General features: G+C 32.2%; 3 protein-coding genes across 6 annotated transcripts; 2 read left to right on the top strand and 1 right to left on the bottom strand.

The window, feature by feature from the left end:
* Positions 1–49: 49 nt before the first annotated feature.
* Positions 50–2,342, bottom strand: LOC105145578 (transmembrane protein 231). Its single transcript, XM_011055226.2, has 5 exons — positions 1,535–2,342; positions 1,283–1,446; positions 909–1,031; positions 639–846; positions 50–381 (listed from the first exon to the last, which is right to left on the bottom strand). Exons 1-5 carry the CDS (start codon positions 1,671–1,673, stop codon positions 119–121), a joined length of 897 nt encoding a protein of 298 aa, XP_011053528.1. The 5' UTR covers positions 1,674–2,342; the 3' UTR covers positions 50–118.
* A 118-nt stretch (positions 2,343–2,460) lies between these two features.
* On the top strand, positions 2,461–5,520 carry LOC105145625 (uncharacterized). 3 transcript variants are annotated; one of them, XM_087416824.1, is made up of 5 exons: positions 2,461–2,717; positions 3,528–3,706; positions 3,800–4,473; positions 4,550–4,649; positions 4,989–5,520. In XM_087416824.1, exons 1-5 carry the CDS (start codon positions 2,461–2,463, stop codon positions 5,117–5,119), a joined length of 1,341 nt encoding a protein of 446 aa, XP_087272950.1. In that variant the 3' UTR covers positions 5,120–5,520. The 3 variants fall into 3 exon arrangements, with proteins under 3 accessions (XP_087272950.1, XP_087272949.1, XP_087272951.1); XM_087416823.1 differs by having other exon boundaries at positions 4,544–4,649; XM_087416825.1 differs by lacking the exon at positions 4,989–5,520 and having other exon boundaries at positions 4,537–4,649.
* A 1,357-nt stretch (positions 5,521–6,877) lies between these two features.
* Positions 6,878–16,444, top strand: LOC105145580 (uncharacterized). 2 transcript variants are annotated; one of them, XM_011055232.2, is made up of 9 exons: positions 6,878–7,081; positions 7,564–7,874; positions 8,007–8,135; positions 8,552–8,717; positions 9,343–9,521; positions 9,611–9,988; positions 10,452–10,557; positions 12,835–12,953; positions 13,202–16,444. In XM_011055232.2, exons 2-9 carry the CDS (start codon positions 7,581–7,583, stop codon positions 15,398–15,400), a joined length of 3,570 nt encoding a protein of 1,189 aa, XP_011053534.1. In that variant the 5' UTR covers positions 6,878–7,081; positions 7,564–7,580; the 3' UTR covers positions 15,401–16,444. The 2 variants fall into 2 exon arrangements, with proteins under 2 accessions (XP_011053534.1, XP_011053535.2); XM_011055233.2 differs by lacking the exons at positions 6,878–7,081; positions 7,564–7,874; positions 8,007–8,135 and adding an exon at positions 8,142–8,488.
* Positions 16,445–16,557: the final 113 nt, after the last annotated feature.

Genomic DNA, 16,557 nt, shown 5'->3' with positions numbered 1-16,557 from the left:
GTTGACAAATATATTATTAAAATTGAAGGCAATTAATGAGAATGGAACGTTTTACCGTGAGAAATAAAAGGAAAATTTATGGATGTTTGTACATACAAAATAAGTTTTCTGTTTATTTTTATGTATTCACCCACGGCCTTATAATATACGTGTTCAGGTATCTATTGGTGAAGAGAAACACCAGGATATGTTTAGCCACATATGCGAACACAAGTAGACACGACAGATATTGAATCCACGCCCATTTCAATTCTTCCCACACACTCGGCTGATAGTAAATAAAATTTTCCACATAAAACAATTCGCCGATAATGACTACCGCTTCATCGTTAGAAAAACCTGTTCTCCACGTTACTCGCTTGTTCGTAATTCTGGCAGAGACTATAAAATAAATATACTGTTAATAATTCCACGTGTTTATGATAAATTCCCGGAAAAAAAATATATATATATTTCAAATATAATTATATATATAATCAAATACAATTATATAAAATTAAATAAAATTAAATAAAATTATATGTAATTATATAAAAAATTGATTTTTATATATAATTATATAATATATACGTCCATACATATAACATTTTTTCCCGGGTTGTTGACAAAATTTTTTCAAAAATACGAGCAATACATACACTTTCGGTTAAAACTATGCAATAGCAGTTCAGATAGAGAATAATCAGATAGTTCTATGCTGTGGTTGTATGTTTCGTAAAGACCTTCGCTACGCAAAAGTCCCTTTTGCCGTAACTCCAGATCACCGAAGAATCTTATCTCTTGAACCTCGTGATTTAATATTTGATTAAACACGCCTATAGATTCTATAGTCGCTTGAATAAGATGCTGTAAATAAAGAAAATCCATTAAAACTTTGAGGAGCAAATTTATGAACCACACAAATCAACCTTTAATTGAAAATTGAAGAAGAGTAAAAGTCGTAGAGATTTCACTGGCTTGTCTGTATAAAAATGAGCTTCAAATCTTAATGAATCTTTCTGTCCATCATTGTTCAGATCGTTCTCCCGTACCTAAATAAAAAAGTATAGAAATAATAAATATAAATAACTAACACTAATAATAAATAAGAATTGTATTAACTTTGCATACACAATTTTTGTTATTAGAAACAGAACGAAAATTTAAGAAAAAAATTGAAATCAAAGAACTTGCGTTTAATATTAAATATAAAACATGATCAATAATCGAATAAAATATTGACATAAATAATTGGCGAAAAGTCAAATTTTGTATTTCTTAACATATTCAAATAAACAACAACCTTGATTATTGTACAATGATCTTTAATATCATTCTCCTTATATGTCGTAAAAGTGGAACACACAATAGGTTCCTCAAAGGAATCTATTTCCGCAAGTAATAGATACTTATATATAAAGTGCACATCAGGCATTTCTGCATGCATCCGATTTTTCATCCAAATACCTGAAATTAAAAAAAATTAAATAATAAACTGTCCTAAATCACCGAGTGTATCTAAAGTCAATGATATAAAAATTGGATTAATTTTTACCTCCTGTATTGTAGATTATAAAAAGTGGCGTGATCAAGGATAAAACAATGAATAAAAAGACAACGATCGAGGCGAAAGAATATATCCTACTCTTGTACTTGTAAGTGACAGAACTTGAAAATATTTCGATCGCTGCCATTGTGATGCTACGTTCGTTACCGCGGCAACGTCCACAAGTAAGAAATATTTAAAGATATCAGGTTGACTGTAATCCTATATATATATATCCTATATATATTAATTGTGCGTGTAAAAGCAGTAATTGCGATCGAGTTAATCTCGGTATACGCGTGCGTGAATAAATGAGAGGTGAAATCGGAATTCGTCTTTCGTTGATCTTCCTTTTTTTCGTTGGACTATGATGAGCTTAGAGATACGCGTATAGAGATAGGAGATATAATTAGAGTAATTACTATTAGAATATTGGTAGAAGACCTTTTTTCGTATTATTGTTTAAGTTTATTATTACATAGTTTGATATCAGATTTAAAAACAATATTGTTCCTAGTCTCGGAGTTTTCTGTATCTGTTTTTCATTCTTGATTGCTCAATTAAACATTGTATCATATCATATTTATAGAATTAATATTTAACAACAAAATCACTTCTTTTTTTGAATATACAATTCCGATGTTAATTCATTTAAAACATACATTAGATTGAAAATACTTAACAAATACTTAACAATGCGGAGTCCCTGACTTTTTTTCATCACGAATTTGGGAGGGGCTTTAACTCTCCCGCTTCTCTCCAGGTGGCGCACCCGCCTGGTTGTTTCAGATTCATTCACTTTCCTCTCACTCGGAGGTGCTGTTGATTTTAAAGCGTGAGCTAGCTTACAATCCAGAAAAAAGAAAACAATTCATTACGAGTTCGAGATTTTTCGAAGTACTGGACTAATCGAAAAAGTTGATCAACGTTTTGCAATGATAACTGTGGAAGACAACATAACAAAGCGTCCACATTTTCGGTTGAAAGTTGATCTTTCTAAGTTTTTCTATGATGCACGTCGGTCTTGCTGGATCTTCGTCGATGGAATGAAAATTCAGCAGGTTAATCATTTGAAGCAACATATTAGTAAACTGTTCAATATTGCGGAACCATTCCATTTGTTGCTGAATGACACCGAATATCTGCCGCCAATAGAGGATGTGAGAATACTTAAAGAGAATGAGACAATTCTGTTAGTATCTTAAATTGTATTTTAAATTGTGTTTTATTAACGTTTTGATATTTATTTAGAATACGATCTTCACCTCTGATTTTGATAAAATTAGGCTCATTCGATGCGTTTTTGCACGAAACAAAAGAATCTGTGAGAAAAAAAGTTAGGTTGGTTCCGCGAACCGAGATATTAAGCGTTAAAATTGATGACTATTGAGGTTATGAAATCTGTCATAGGCTACGATTACACCACGGTATATACAGTAGCGCAACTCTCTTGATTTTATGTTGGCCAAAATGGAGTGCGCATGCGCGAAATAAGTAAGTCGCTCAGTAACGCCATTTAAACTTCTATCTCAATTCTTCCTTTTTTCATACTCTCTTTCAAGGCCATTTAAATGTCAAGTAGCTGAAATACGAATCAGAAAAAGAGATAGAAGAAAAGAAAATCATGATTAGTTTAGTTTAATTAGTTTAATTTAGTTTATTGCGAAGCTTTATGAGAAAGACTACATATTAACAGAGTAATAAACATAAAATATGATACATGGACTATAGACATAACATAAAATAAAATACAATAGTCTCCGCTTGAAGTGGAAAGCATAGACTCTTGCATAGCGCATAATACATAAGAAAATGTACCAATCAAAGTCCTTCGTTTCCTTCCTTATATGAAATAAATAACTCTGATTGGATTTCTTATGTCTCATGTGTTATGCATTATGCAAGAGTCTGTGCTCCTCGCTTGACTCTGCATATTTTAGACGATGCATAACAGCGTTTAATTAATTATATGTAGTTTTATTAATACTTTGATAAATTATAGAGTAGTTCCTGGATCTGGAATAAGTAACGAAGCTCTGGCTGTTGTAGAAACTAACCATGTTTCTATACTTGATAAGCAGGCCCTGCATACAGCAACAAATATTAAAACAGGAAAACAGGAAATAGTTGCACAAAATACATTTAACGATACCTTGAATAATACACAACCAGCTTCAATAAGTTTGTAATTTGTTTTATTTATGCTGTATATGTAAAAATAAATGAAGAAAAATGAAATTTTTCTTTTATAACAATTAATCGTTTTCATTTCAGATAATACCACAAAAGATATGCCATTCTATAGTATAATCAGTGATACAGTAGTCAATTGTAGTGAAGAGGATACAGATTCTAAAACTACTACAGATAATTTAACAAAGAATTGTAACATGATAGATTCGATTGTATCCATTACAAAAAGGAAAAGAGTGCGAAAACGAAAATCAAAAAATCAATCTCAGTTCATTGTATCGCCTTTTGATAGAATTGAAGAAAACATATCAAAAGAGTTAAAGTTAAAGAAACCAAAAATAATACATTCCTATATTATTCCATCGGGAAAACATATACGATTTGATGATATAGAAAATGATGAACACAATATTGCAAGACAAATAGCAGTACAAGAAGCATCTAGAAATCATTCTTACTTAAATGAAACATCGTCTTCTAAAGATCTTTCTACACTTTTAGCATTAGGACAAAGCTCAACGCCAATAACCTTTGTAAATAAAAAATTAAAAAACGATGTTAAAACGGAAAATGTATTAAATGATGAGATAAAAAGCAAAAATTTAAACAAAATTATGGAAGATAGTACAGAAAAAAATTTATGTAATAAAGAATCTAAGAACGAAATACAAAGTTACAAAAATTTGTATACTGATCTAGAAAAGCTTCCAATAATGACTAGAAAACCGCAAGTTAATGATATTATTGCTTTCAAAGTATGTATCTCTATATCTATATCTATTATATTTTAAAATTAACTGTATTTTTTTTCTAAACAGTATTAAGTTTCAGACTTTAAAGATTGGTACAGATTACACGCCTCAGGTGTCTAATTCTGTTTTGGCTGAAGTAGTAGCTTGCGTACAGGGAAATTATACTCTTCAAATACTCCGTAAGTAACATTAGCTGGTATTCATAGTCCATTTTTTTCTTATTATAAGGTCGTTTTGAGTAATATCTTAAGATGCTATTCTTTAAGACATAAATCATAAGACAGTTCTTGTGCGTTATCAAAGACATAAGACTTAACTCGTAAGACACTTTCTTAAAATTATAAGTCAGCCTTTCTGCTACAGCTCTTAAATATCAAACATTTATTCTATCTCACTTTAAGTTTCAAAAATGTATTAGTTATTACTCATATTAGTATCCATATAAATAAATACTGACTTGTAAATATCACTGTGTACATTTTTAATTATATATTCGAAAAGAAATTTCTTATTTACAGATGGTAAAGAGGAAATTCAGGAAGTGCCATTCGGAAAGTTCTCTCTCTTAGACGAAGAATCTAAAAGTCAACCTGATGGAGAAACACTTATACTTGATTATTCACAGATGATAGAACCACGCTTAATTTAGTAAACCTCTGTTTTATGAATATTTGTTCCTATATTTTATTTTCATTCTGTTTAAAACGCAATTGTGTATTTATTTTAACTTTTTTATCTATATAATTTTCTATGCATTCAGAATTGTGTACGCGTTCAGATTAAATATTTGACTTTAATACGTTATATTTTTAAAAATATTTAATAATAAACATTTTGACATTTGCGATCTAATTTTATATTAATACTGAGTTCGTGATACAAAAGTTAAGTTGTGAAACTATACATTAGTTCTATAAACTAATGATTTAATAAATATAATATTTATTTATGTGTAAGTAAATTAGCAGTTAATTTTTTTTCATAGTTTTGTTACACATCTTAGAGAGAAAAAATATTGAAATATTAAATAAATATTATTACACATGTCTAGTACGTATAATATAATTTACATACACAAGGTGAGTTTTCCTAGATAAATTCCTATCGAATTACTTTATAAAGTAATAAATTAGTTACGAATTACAAAACTACATAAATTTTTTTGTCATTATTTAGTTTATAATTCGATTCATGCAAATAATTCAATAAATATTTTATTATAATTATAAACTATTTTCGCAAATTAAAAAAGTTTTGTATATATTCAAATTATTATTTTAGTATTGATATATTTCATATTAAACAGATGCACATACAAATATTTTTCTACGAGATCTAAAGAAAAATTTTTAATACTTCCTAATACTAAATTTTTAATTTAAATTTGTTTACTGTAGTAATAGAATTTGAAATTTATTCTAGTAGTATATTGTCAATATATATATATATATATATATATATATATATATATATTACACAAGAGAATACTCGACTAGTTGGTTGGTTCTTATATTCTGATCTGGTTTAAACCCTCGGTGAAAACTAGGTCTATGAGAAATTATTCAACACTGACCAGAATAAGAATTTCAACCTATCAGAAATCATGTATTCCACAATATATGATTTTTGATAGGTTGAAATTCTTATTCTCTGTTCTCTGTTCCTTGTTCCTTTTAAAATTTTTTTCAGAAAGAAATTTTGGAACGTAGCTCTAATATATATCTATCTCATTTTAAGCACCAACGAGATACTAAGACCTAGACAAATTTTCGGTGATATAAAAAGGGCCGCAAAAGCCTGAAGGTAATTGAAAAACGCATTATCGACAATTGATATAAATTTGCTAATATTAAGATAAATATTTGACTACATTGTTAAATTTATGATTTTTTTATTACATAAATGTTCCATAAATAAATATGCATACTATTGTAAAGTTGGAAAGACTTGGAAAGTTATAATATCCTATATATTGCAGAAAAATGTTTTTCTCTGCAGTTATCATCTCTATCGATAATCAAACTTTGATGATAACACTGAAATCATAATTTTAAAGAAAAATCGAGTATTATTGAGTTCTAAATCCATCTACTAATCTAATAAATCATACAATATTCACAAAAACGCGAACTCCCGTAAGGATGAAATCACACGGTGCAGAAAAGGAAAGAACCAATTAGCGCTATTCGGAATAACGCAGAATGACTATGATTGGTTGCTTCTATGACGCATTCTCTATTCCGCAGTCATTTTCCGCACCGTGTGATTTCACCCTAAGGATGTCGGTCTTTAATAAATACAATAGTATCTCGTCAGTGTTTAAGTGTAAAAAGTGTAAGAAAGTGTAAGCAAGTCGAACAGACTGTTTTAATACTATTTTGAGAATCAGCATGAAAAGACACCTTTATATTCTTATACCACGGATTTCACATGTAAAAGTACCTTTAAATTCGTCTCTTCGTTGGATTTTCATGATTTTCGGCCGCGAGGTTGCGGCATGCGGTGTGTTATCGACGACTTTAGTGATTGTTGACGTACATACATATCAATTTTAACTGATCATTCCGCCCGCACGATTCAACGAGCGAACAAGGGATCTTTTTGAGCCGAGGTGAGTCGCGTAACCAATGTGTCTATGACTCGATGCAAGCTCCTTGTAGTTCCCATCTCGTTGAGGGGATAGCAATGGCTGCAGTACGACGCTCCAAATTGTTGCGTATTTGACGTCTGCCACGAGATGAAGTTTTATTGTGTAAAGCTTCACCTCGTGGCGTCGAGAAATAGGCTCGCGATTCATAAAATTCGCTTTAAGCGAGATATGAAAACGTTTCTTATCATAGGTTCCGCGACCCATCCGTTCCTATCGCGATAAATAATGAAACAAAGAGATAATATATAAGAGAAGACAAATAAAACTTATATTTTGTTGCCTTCATACGATTTCGAAGGCGAACAATGACATAAATATCCAAATGCGTCAAACTTGCCTTAAGTATGATATATTGTAAAACTGATCTCGTACAAATGATTGTCTCTATACCGAGCCATTTAATTTTTGTTGATATGTAAATATAATACATCTATATAATACAGGAGATTTGAAGCAAGCAATGGAATCTGAATGTAGGCGCAAGGGCCCTAGAAGCCCCAGCGCCGATTCAGATGATTCCTCGCATATTAGAAGAAGACGAAAGTATGATCGGTCGCCATCTCCCAGACGAAACCGATACCGCAGGTCTCGATCCAGAGACAGAAGATCTCGTTCAAGTTCCAGAGATAGAAGACGAAAGGAATCTAGAACGCAAGACTGGAAGCAACAAGCTCCTCCATCCCAAACCCAAAATACTGTACCTAATCCAAGCAATTCTACGAGTTATGTTTCAGCGGTACATAATCAATACCAGGTAAACAGCTCTGTAAATTTGAGATTTATGTTAATTGTAGATTTATGAACGAGATACAAAATTGTCTTATTAATTATATTACTACATTTTATTGTATATTTTGCAGTATTGCCTTATGTTTCATTTGTATAGGCTCCTCCACCAAACACGAGTCAGCCGCCACCACCAATTTCTGCATACAGCCAAGGATATAACAATTACGGTTATAATTATGGTCCAGGTTACGACTACAGTTATCAACAACCTGCTGGTTATCGGAGTGTAAGTTATATTTGAAATAAAAAAGTTAATACACTCTTCTTAGCTTTACTTAGAAAAAAATTGACCCTGGTGTCGAAACTTGCGCGCTTTTGCAAAGTATTTCAGAAATAATACCACTATGTTACCGATTATAATTTATATTCGGTAGCATATTTGTTTCTGCTCTCTTGGAGCATCACAATTATACTTCTTTATATCGCAATATTGTGAATCTCTCAGTAAGTATAATATCCGCGTTATGTATTTTACTGGCACTGATATTGGAAACCCATAATATTGACTACACCGTTACATCATCAAGACTTCCATGTATTAGGCAAAGTCCTCATTTGAGGACTTATCATCCGATAAAGGTAAGGGTCGATAAGAATGCTATTGAATGACTAGAGATTGATTGGATTTATTAATTCTGTTAGGATTATCCACCACCCAACTGGCAAGGAAGTCAGGTGTCATATAACAATCAACAAGCACCGCCACCTCCTGCGATGACACCACAACAAGAATCGTCAAGGCCAATTGACAGCAGTTCTTCTGGCTTAGTTACATCTTTAACAAGGCCTGAGGATGTCAAAAAAGAAGGTATACAACTCTCTTTTTGTTTACAATATATTCAAATTGATATTATAATAATATTTATTTAACAATAGTTTCTACATTTATATACAGGGTATTCCAAAATTCGCGTATTCGGATTACAGGACATGATACTTCATGTTAAAACAAATAACTTTCCTTTTGCAAAATTGCGTTTGACAAGCAGTTTTTGTAGGAGAGCAGGTTGAAGTTATACAAGTTAACACCAAAATTATTTATTGAATGTAATTTTACTACGAGAAAAAACTGTTCGTTTTACCACAAAAAACAATTTTTTCCTTTAGCAAAATTGCATCCAATAAGTAGTTTTTGCAAAAGAGCAGATTGAAGTTAACAAATAAGTGCAAAAATTATTTATCGGACGCAATTTTACTAAAGGAAAAAATTGTTTATTTTAGCATAAAGTATCATGTTCTGTACTTCGAATACAAATTTTGTGACACTGTATATAATAATATGTATATAATAATAATATAATATATATAATAATATAATATGATAATATATATATGGTAATATGTAATAATAATATAATATCATGATATATAATAATAATATGATAATTTTTTTTAACTCAATTTTTAATCTCTTCAAATTGAACATCTGATAGCAATCGCAGCTGAGGTAAAACAGCAGAAGGCGACATTGGCCAAACAACGAGAGGAGTATGTTAAGAAATCTGCCACATTGCAACGTGAATTGGAAATTTTGCGTCAACAATGTGACGAGATAGGCAAGGACGGTGGTCGTGAAAATAATCGAATTTTAAAGGAAAATCAGAAATTGCAGGTAATTAATACATGATTTTATCAGTATATTTTTTTATGATTAACATTTATTTCAATTTAATTTTATTTGAATTTAAAATGCGTTTGCAGATTGAAATACAAAATAAAATGAAGTCTATTCACAATGTCATTGATATGCTTACTGGTATTATTGGTGACAAAGTTACTGTGGATGATCTGAAGAGCAAGTTTAAGCTAGAATTGAGTAAGCGTTCGAGAAGTCCAAAAGAAGACTTTCCAAAAGGGAAGTCCCCTTCGCCCAACAGATCATCACCTTCTGATTCAGATAAAGAATCTAAAACAGAAAAAGATATTAGGGAGAGAAGATCATCGGAGGATAAGCCAATGTACAATTTCGTTCACTATGACCCTGAAATGCATTGGTGTAGAGTCTGCGATATCTTTCCTAAAACAGCAAAGGAATATTTAAATCATCTACATAGCAATGAACACAAAGAGGCTTGTTTAGTAAGTAATAATTTCGAGCAATACAATCGTCATAAGGCACAGAAGGAGATGCTGAAGTTATTAAATATTAGAGAAAAAATAGATCTAGAGATTTTAGTACAAAATAATACAAATTGTTAGTTGCCATAGAGACAGGTAGAAAAAATTATATGTATACATTGCTTTCCATAATAAAAAAAAACAAATGGATTTATAATTAAGATTTTATATATATATATATATATATATATATATATATGTATGTGTGTGTGTGTGTGTGTGTGTGTGTAGTTCAAATATATTTATAACTGAATTATATATTACATAGTAACGATCACAACAAGCAGGTACTTGGTACATAATGTAATTTTTATGTACCATATGTCAATACTTATTAAAAAAAAAAAAGTACCGCGCCTCTAAAGAGAATTTCTTTCGCCTGATATAAAATCCCCTTTTACTAATATTCTATTTTATATGATAGGAACGCAAGATTGTTGATATGCCATGGCATGAGCGAAATGGCGAAGGGACAGAAAAAGAAGTACCCTATTATCATGGACTACCTACAAAAAGAACACCTATTAAAGGTAAGATCAATTACAGTGGGCAATTACTAATAGAATATAATTCCGTAGCTTGTGCACAGATAACTGTGGTGTTCGGTATGTATTGAAGAGATCTACAATCACAAGTTGCTTGAAAATTTGTCCTAAATAAGTCCGAATGTTCATGATACCATCAAACACGATGTTGATTAAAACATTAAAGCTAATAATTTAATTTGTATAATACATTGGAATTGGGAAATATATATGATTAATATCGTAAGTCAAGACAATCTTGATGGTTACAAATTTTCTTGCAATATTGCAAACACCACAGCGATACATGGATTTTATCTGGATTCAAGAAGCGCACTTTCCGAGCCGACTTTCTGGCAATATCACTTTATTGTGATCACGTGTCTAATTTTATTTTCCACAACACTACGTTTTACACAATTTAGGGTGATCAGCTATCTTCTGGACTAAATCTTATCATCGTGGAGTGCATTACTTGACAAAAAGTAATGACGTATAAGATAATGTATAAAGCATTTTATGCTTACAATTGAGATATATACAGAATATAATAGAGTAATCGTATCAGGGGCTGGTTTTTCAAAAAATGTGTTTATTGAAAAATATTTTAGATAAAAATTCTAGGGTTTTAAGTAGCGCATTACATAGCATAGAATTAGTATGGTCTTGGATAATGTTGTTAAGATAACGCAAAAATAATTTAGAAATTTTTTTAATGAGAATCTTCGTTTTTGTTATTGCATATTATTCTTGTAATTGACCTCGAGAACTTTTTAAAGCACTAATAAAAATATATTAGGTGTTGGAATTAATTCGTAGCGTTTTACAAGTGATGGGAAGTACTTTCATTAATGTATTTTTTAATGCTCATGTGAAATAAATAACATTCTTTCATTAAAAACGCTACGAATTAATTCCAACACCTAATATTTTATTAGGTATTTTCCTAGTTATGAGGTTTGAAAGTTACTATACAATTGACAATAGAGCATTGTCTTAGATGTTTGGTCGACAGCTAAAACTTTTTGAATGTTGTTCGAATTAGTGACCTTAGCAACATATGGTCATTGAAGTTTGTTTCTCTTATGTTTATTTTCATTTTCATTTTTTATTGTAAAACTGAACATAAGAAGAAAACCTAGCCTTGATATACGTGTTAAGATCATGACTTAAAGGTGGAAATTACGGAATGCGTGCGGAGAATCGCTGCGCGCGTGAATAAATTGGGTGTTGAAGTGAAATAACGTTTCGGCTGGCACACAACTTATTCAATGTAAACAAAGCGCGTAGTGATCGCCCCGAATTTACGCTTTAGTCATGACCGTGAACAATAGTTAAAAGATTTTAGCGTCGATTAGATTTTATCGGACACCTTGAACAGTGCTGATGTCGGCGATATTGTGTACTTTCAAGCATTTCATAACTCGGAAAGTACTTAATGAAAAATATCTTTCTCATAGTGTTTCAAAAAGCTCTCGAAGTTTTAGAATGCAATAAAAAATAAGGATTTTTATTTAAAAATTTCAAAGTGATTTTTACGTTACCTTAACAGCGCTATCCAAATCACACTAATATTGCTATGTAACGTGCTACTTAATCTTATAAATTTTGTTTGAAACATTTTTCAATGAAATGCATATTTTATTTTTCAAAAAAACCAGATGATACGATTGTTTTGTTACATTTTGCACTATACATATTTATGTGTAAGTTTGGTGAAGTTATGCGAAGAAAGTTATTGCTATAATTTATATATTGAAAAATTGTGTTATCTTTTCAATATTATTAGTTTATTTAAAAAACATTGTATTATAATGTTTGTAAAATATATTGCAAATGCCCATTTTGTATAAACTTGAATATATAATTGTTATTAATTACGTTACAAATCATATTCGCTAGGAAAGTCTTAAATCTGGAACATAACAGAAAATAAGCAATTGCAATATATTAGTATAAAAATATAATGTATTTTTATTTATCTATGTGTGTATATATATATATATATATAAAATTATTGTATCATGTATAGATATTTCTGAGAAATAAAATTGATTCTTTCTTTCCTTTCCTCCCTTTTTGTTTTTATACAGATCATCGTGGGAATATACAAGGAAATTTAATGTAATTGGCTATTTATATCGAATATCTTTTAATATATTATTTTTGTTTTCAGTAACATGAATGTGTCGTGGCAGAATATAAGGTCATTCTTTATGAACTTATAATGTTTACCCGCTTCGAAGCTTAAATAGTGCTAACTGCAGACTTGTTTGATTATAGGACTACAGTTCTTCAGTGCGGCAACAGCCTGGTACTGCAAACTTTGCGATTCTTGGATAGGTGATCTTCATTGTGCTAGTCTGCATCTGAAGTCTAAACGTCATTCTGAGAATTTCTCTGTAAGTGATTTTTTTCATAGACTGCTTTTAACAATTGGATTAGAGCAAAAGATTTATCTTACAAAATGAGATTGAAAACGTAATTATACTTATCAATTATTTTAAATAACTTTTATTAATCAAAATAGTTATTAAAAAAATTTTTTTAAATGAAATTTAGTAAAAAGATCACTTGCGTAAGCTCTTTTTTTTTGCATCAATTCCATACGTCAAATACAAATAATTTAATTGAATAATATATTATTTAGCGCTTTGTAGAGCAAAATCCACATTGGGAAACCGACTGGATGGCCGATAGAGAAAAGGCGTTCTCCGAGGATAAACACAAACAAATACAGTTGGAATTGCAGAAACAGAAGGATGACGATCCTCCGACAAAATCGAAAAAATCGAAGAAGAATAAAAAAAAATCAAAGAAAGCCAAGAAACGCAGAAATAGAAGCAGCGCTAGTGATACATCAAGTGAATCAGAAAATTCTGATACAGAATCTGATCAAGATACCACTAAAAGTATACGTGTAGCCATGCGAAACAAGATTAAAGCATCTACGCAAGCGATTCTGAACGAGGAGATAGATTATCAACGCATAAAATTGAAAGGACATAACTGGTCGAAAGCCCCACAAATGAATCAATCACCGCTGCCCGAGCAACATCCATCAGAGGCGGATGACAGACAACTCTTGAATTCAATCAGAGACAAATTGAAAGCCAAACAAGAGGAGGAGATGAAAAGTCGCAAGCATCACGAAAAGATAGAAGAAGAGGACTTACAGCAAGACACTTATTCAAAGAAATCAGAAGATTTGGAGGCTTGGGGTCCCAAGGAACCACCCAAGCCTTTTTGGATAAAGAAAGAAGAAGAGAAGCAGTCACAGCCAATCGTAACAAATAAACCAATCGAATTACCGAAACCAGAAGAGATGCCGAAGCCACACATGGGATTCTGGACTAAACAACAAGTGAATATGACAGTGAAGCCGCCCGAAAATAAATCAATGGAGAAAGAGGACGAAAGAGACCGCGATAGAGATCGTTATAAAGATGATCGTGATCGCAAGTACAGCAGATACGAGAGGAGAAGCCGGCGCGACAGAGATCGGGATAGGGATAGAGATAGGGATAGAGACCGTGATTACTATGACGATCGTCGAAAGAGGGATAGGGACAGAGACAGCAACGATTCTCCAAGGCGTGATAGAAATTGGCGTGACAACAGTCCCAAGAGGAGCTACGACAAGTACAGTAAAGACAGACGGGGGGATAATGACAATTCATCAAATGATGAATCCAAATTTGACAAAAAATCAAGCGAGTCAAAGTTAAAGAAAGGTGTCATCTCGAGCAAGAAATCTGCGCCGCAAGTGGCAACCAAGGGCAAGTTACCATTCATCGGAAGATTACCTCTATTTAAGAAGAAGACCGAAGAACCAAAGTTACCAGAGAAAGATATTACTCCACTGCCCTATCAACAAAGCAAATTTGAGGACACGCCGAAGGTACCTAATGAAATTATCAATCCACCTGGTGTTGTACACATCACTAAATTAGCTACCCCAGTAAATTTGAATAACAGCAGCATTACAACTTCACTAGCAAGCAAAACTAACAATCAGCCTATGAAGATTTTGGTGGCACCTCCGCCACCCGTGCTGAACGAGACCAACAAGCCGACCCAACAAGTGGTTGACATGGAAATAGACGATCAGTCCGAGGAAACAGTTATAGAGGAGCAGCCGATAGTGGAACCACAAAAACAGCAGCAGCAAACTTCGACCGTGTCGAAACTGCCATTACCTTCGCATCCACCGCCACCACTGAATAGACCACCACCCAGCTTTACTCCGAGCCAACAACCAGCAGTGCAGAATAGACCGCCACCGGCGCAAAGTACATTACCGGCGCCGCACTTTACGCCAAATCGACCACCTCCACCATTCATGTCAAATCCACCGCCGTTTGTTCAGGCACCACCAAGATTTCCACCTCGTCAAGCTGTGCCACCTGCTACTTTCATAACGCAACCGCCACCGATACCGAATGCAAACTTCGTACAAAATCATCAGAATCCACCGCCGCCACCGATGCCAACAGTAGTAGACTCTGGCGCTGTAGTGCCACCGCATTCCGACGTGACTGATATACCAGAACCGTCGGAGAAACGTTCGACAGACCCGAGCATTCCATTGCCGGATGATCTACAAGAAGCTCTCAACATCATTTTTCCTAAGGAGGAGACAGCGGAGACTAAACAGCAACAACAAAGCCAACAAGAGTCTAATATCATGTACTCTTCAATGTACAGTATGTTGGGTTGCGTAGGATACGGTCCTGAATATATGGATCAACCACCCCCTGAGATCATGCAAGAAGCAGAAGTGGATACACAACCCGGACCCGATGATCTTCGCATGTTGGGCATTGATGAGGGAGATACAATTTTGTAAATCACATTCGCGATCTATGGATTTATATCGATGTATTATGGCGCTCCTGATTCACATACAGGAAAAGGTCTTGTTCTGCAATAGAAAAGGTTGATCTACTGTTGATCCACTTATCATTCATTTCAATGTCTGATAGGTATTTTATCATTGACTATCTCTTATATGTTTTGAAATCGAATGAGAAAAAAAAAAGAAAAAAGAAGTAATTATGATAGATAATCCTGAAATATTGTGAATATAAAGTTAGCGCCATGAATTATGACTAAGTCTGGTACCAGCTTAAGCGGTCTGTAAAGATTACTTAACGATATACAGTAGAATTTACAAATTATCCGCTATATTATATTTGTTAACATCGTCTTCGTTTTATAATATGTTTTCATCAATTTTGTTTTGGAATTTATGATAAACCATTGCACAATCGATATCACATTTAACATCAACGACAGCAACGATTGATATATAATAGTTTTAAACTTTCTCTATCTTAAGGTTCCTAACTAATTATTGTGACCACATTGGGTCGTTATCGATATTACAATCTAGAAATAACAAGAAGTTCTTGCATGCCATTTGCAAATTAAGAGAATTAGATAAAACAAAATAAATATCACTTTGAAACACTTTATACAAATGGGCCAAAGCTATTTTTACTCTTTCTGACAGTAAATAGTCATAATAAGCATGTCAAGTGAAAATAGGTACTTTTTTTTTATGACTATTTACTAACTGTCAGGAGGGATAAGAACAGCTTCGGCCCATTTTTACAAGTTTTAACGTGATTTCATTATATTTTATTTTGTTCCTCTTTATTTACAAATTGCATGCAAGAAACTTCAACGTCATTCATTTTTCGCTCATGACATTACGATCTAATATGACCGCAGCGATTAATCAGGAGTCTTAACAAAAGTTATAAGCATTTGTTGAAAACCAATAAATCTGAATAACGTTATGGAATGTTACCAATGAATAAGTCAAAAAATAAGACCAGATATGTGTGTAATATCAATAAAAAACGCAATTCCACATCATGTATTAACATTGACATTGTATATCTTTGATGTTGCAAATCCGGAACTTTCAGCTGTATATGTACAATACACTTTGAAATGTAGAAGAAATATTTAAGTTGAATATTTATAATATAAAGATAA

The sequence above is a fragment of the Acromyrmex echinatior genome, chromosome 2 (genome assembly GCF_024713525.1).
Source record: "Acromyrmex echinatior isolate Ae372 chromosome 2, ASM2471352v2, whole genome shotgun sequence".
NCBI lineage: Eukaryota > Metazoa > Arthropoda > Insecta > Hymenoptera > Formicidae > Acromyrmex > Acromyrmex echinatior.
Note: the sequence above shows the minus strand (reverse complement) of the source record. Positions and strands in the feature narration are given on the sequence as shown.

Coding starts and splice junctions, on each gene's coding strand:
- LOC105145578 (XM_011055226.2), bottom strand. CDS start 1,673: ATGGCAGCGATCGAAATATTTTCAAGTTCTGTCACTTACAAGTACAAG. Junction 1,032..1,282: donor ATCATTGTACAATAATCAAG/GTTGTTGTTTAT, acceptor TTTTTTATTTAG/GTACGGGAGAACGATCTGAA. Junction 382..638: donor GCATAGTTTTAACCGAAAGT/GTATGTATTGCT, acceptor TTTATTTTATAG/TCTCTGCCAGAATTACGAAC.
- LOC105145580 (XM_011055232.2), top strand. CDS start 7,581: ATGGAATCTGAATGTAGGCGCAAGGGCCCTAGAAGCCCCAGCGCCGAT. Junction 7,875..8,006: donor CGGTACATAATCAATACCAG/GTAAACAGCTCT, acceptor TCATTTGTATAG/GCTCCTCCACCAAACACGAG. Junction 10,558..12,834: donor AAAAAGAACACCTATTAAAG/GTAAGATCAATT, acceptor GTTTGATTATAG/GACTACAGTTCTTCAGTGCG.
- LOC105145625 (XM_087416823.1), top strand. CDS start 2,461: ATGATAACTGTGGAAGACAACATAACAAAGCGTCCACATTTTCGGTTG. Junction 3,707..3,799: donor TACACAACCAGCTTCAATAA/GTTTGTAATTTG, acceptor TTTTCATTTCAG/ATAATACCACAAAAGATATG. Junction 4,474..4,543: donor ATGATATTATTGCTTTCAAA/GTATGTATCTCT, acceptor AACAGTATTAAG/TTTCAGACTTTAAAGATTGG.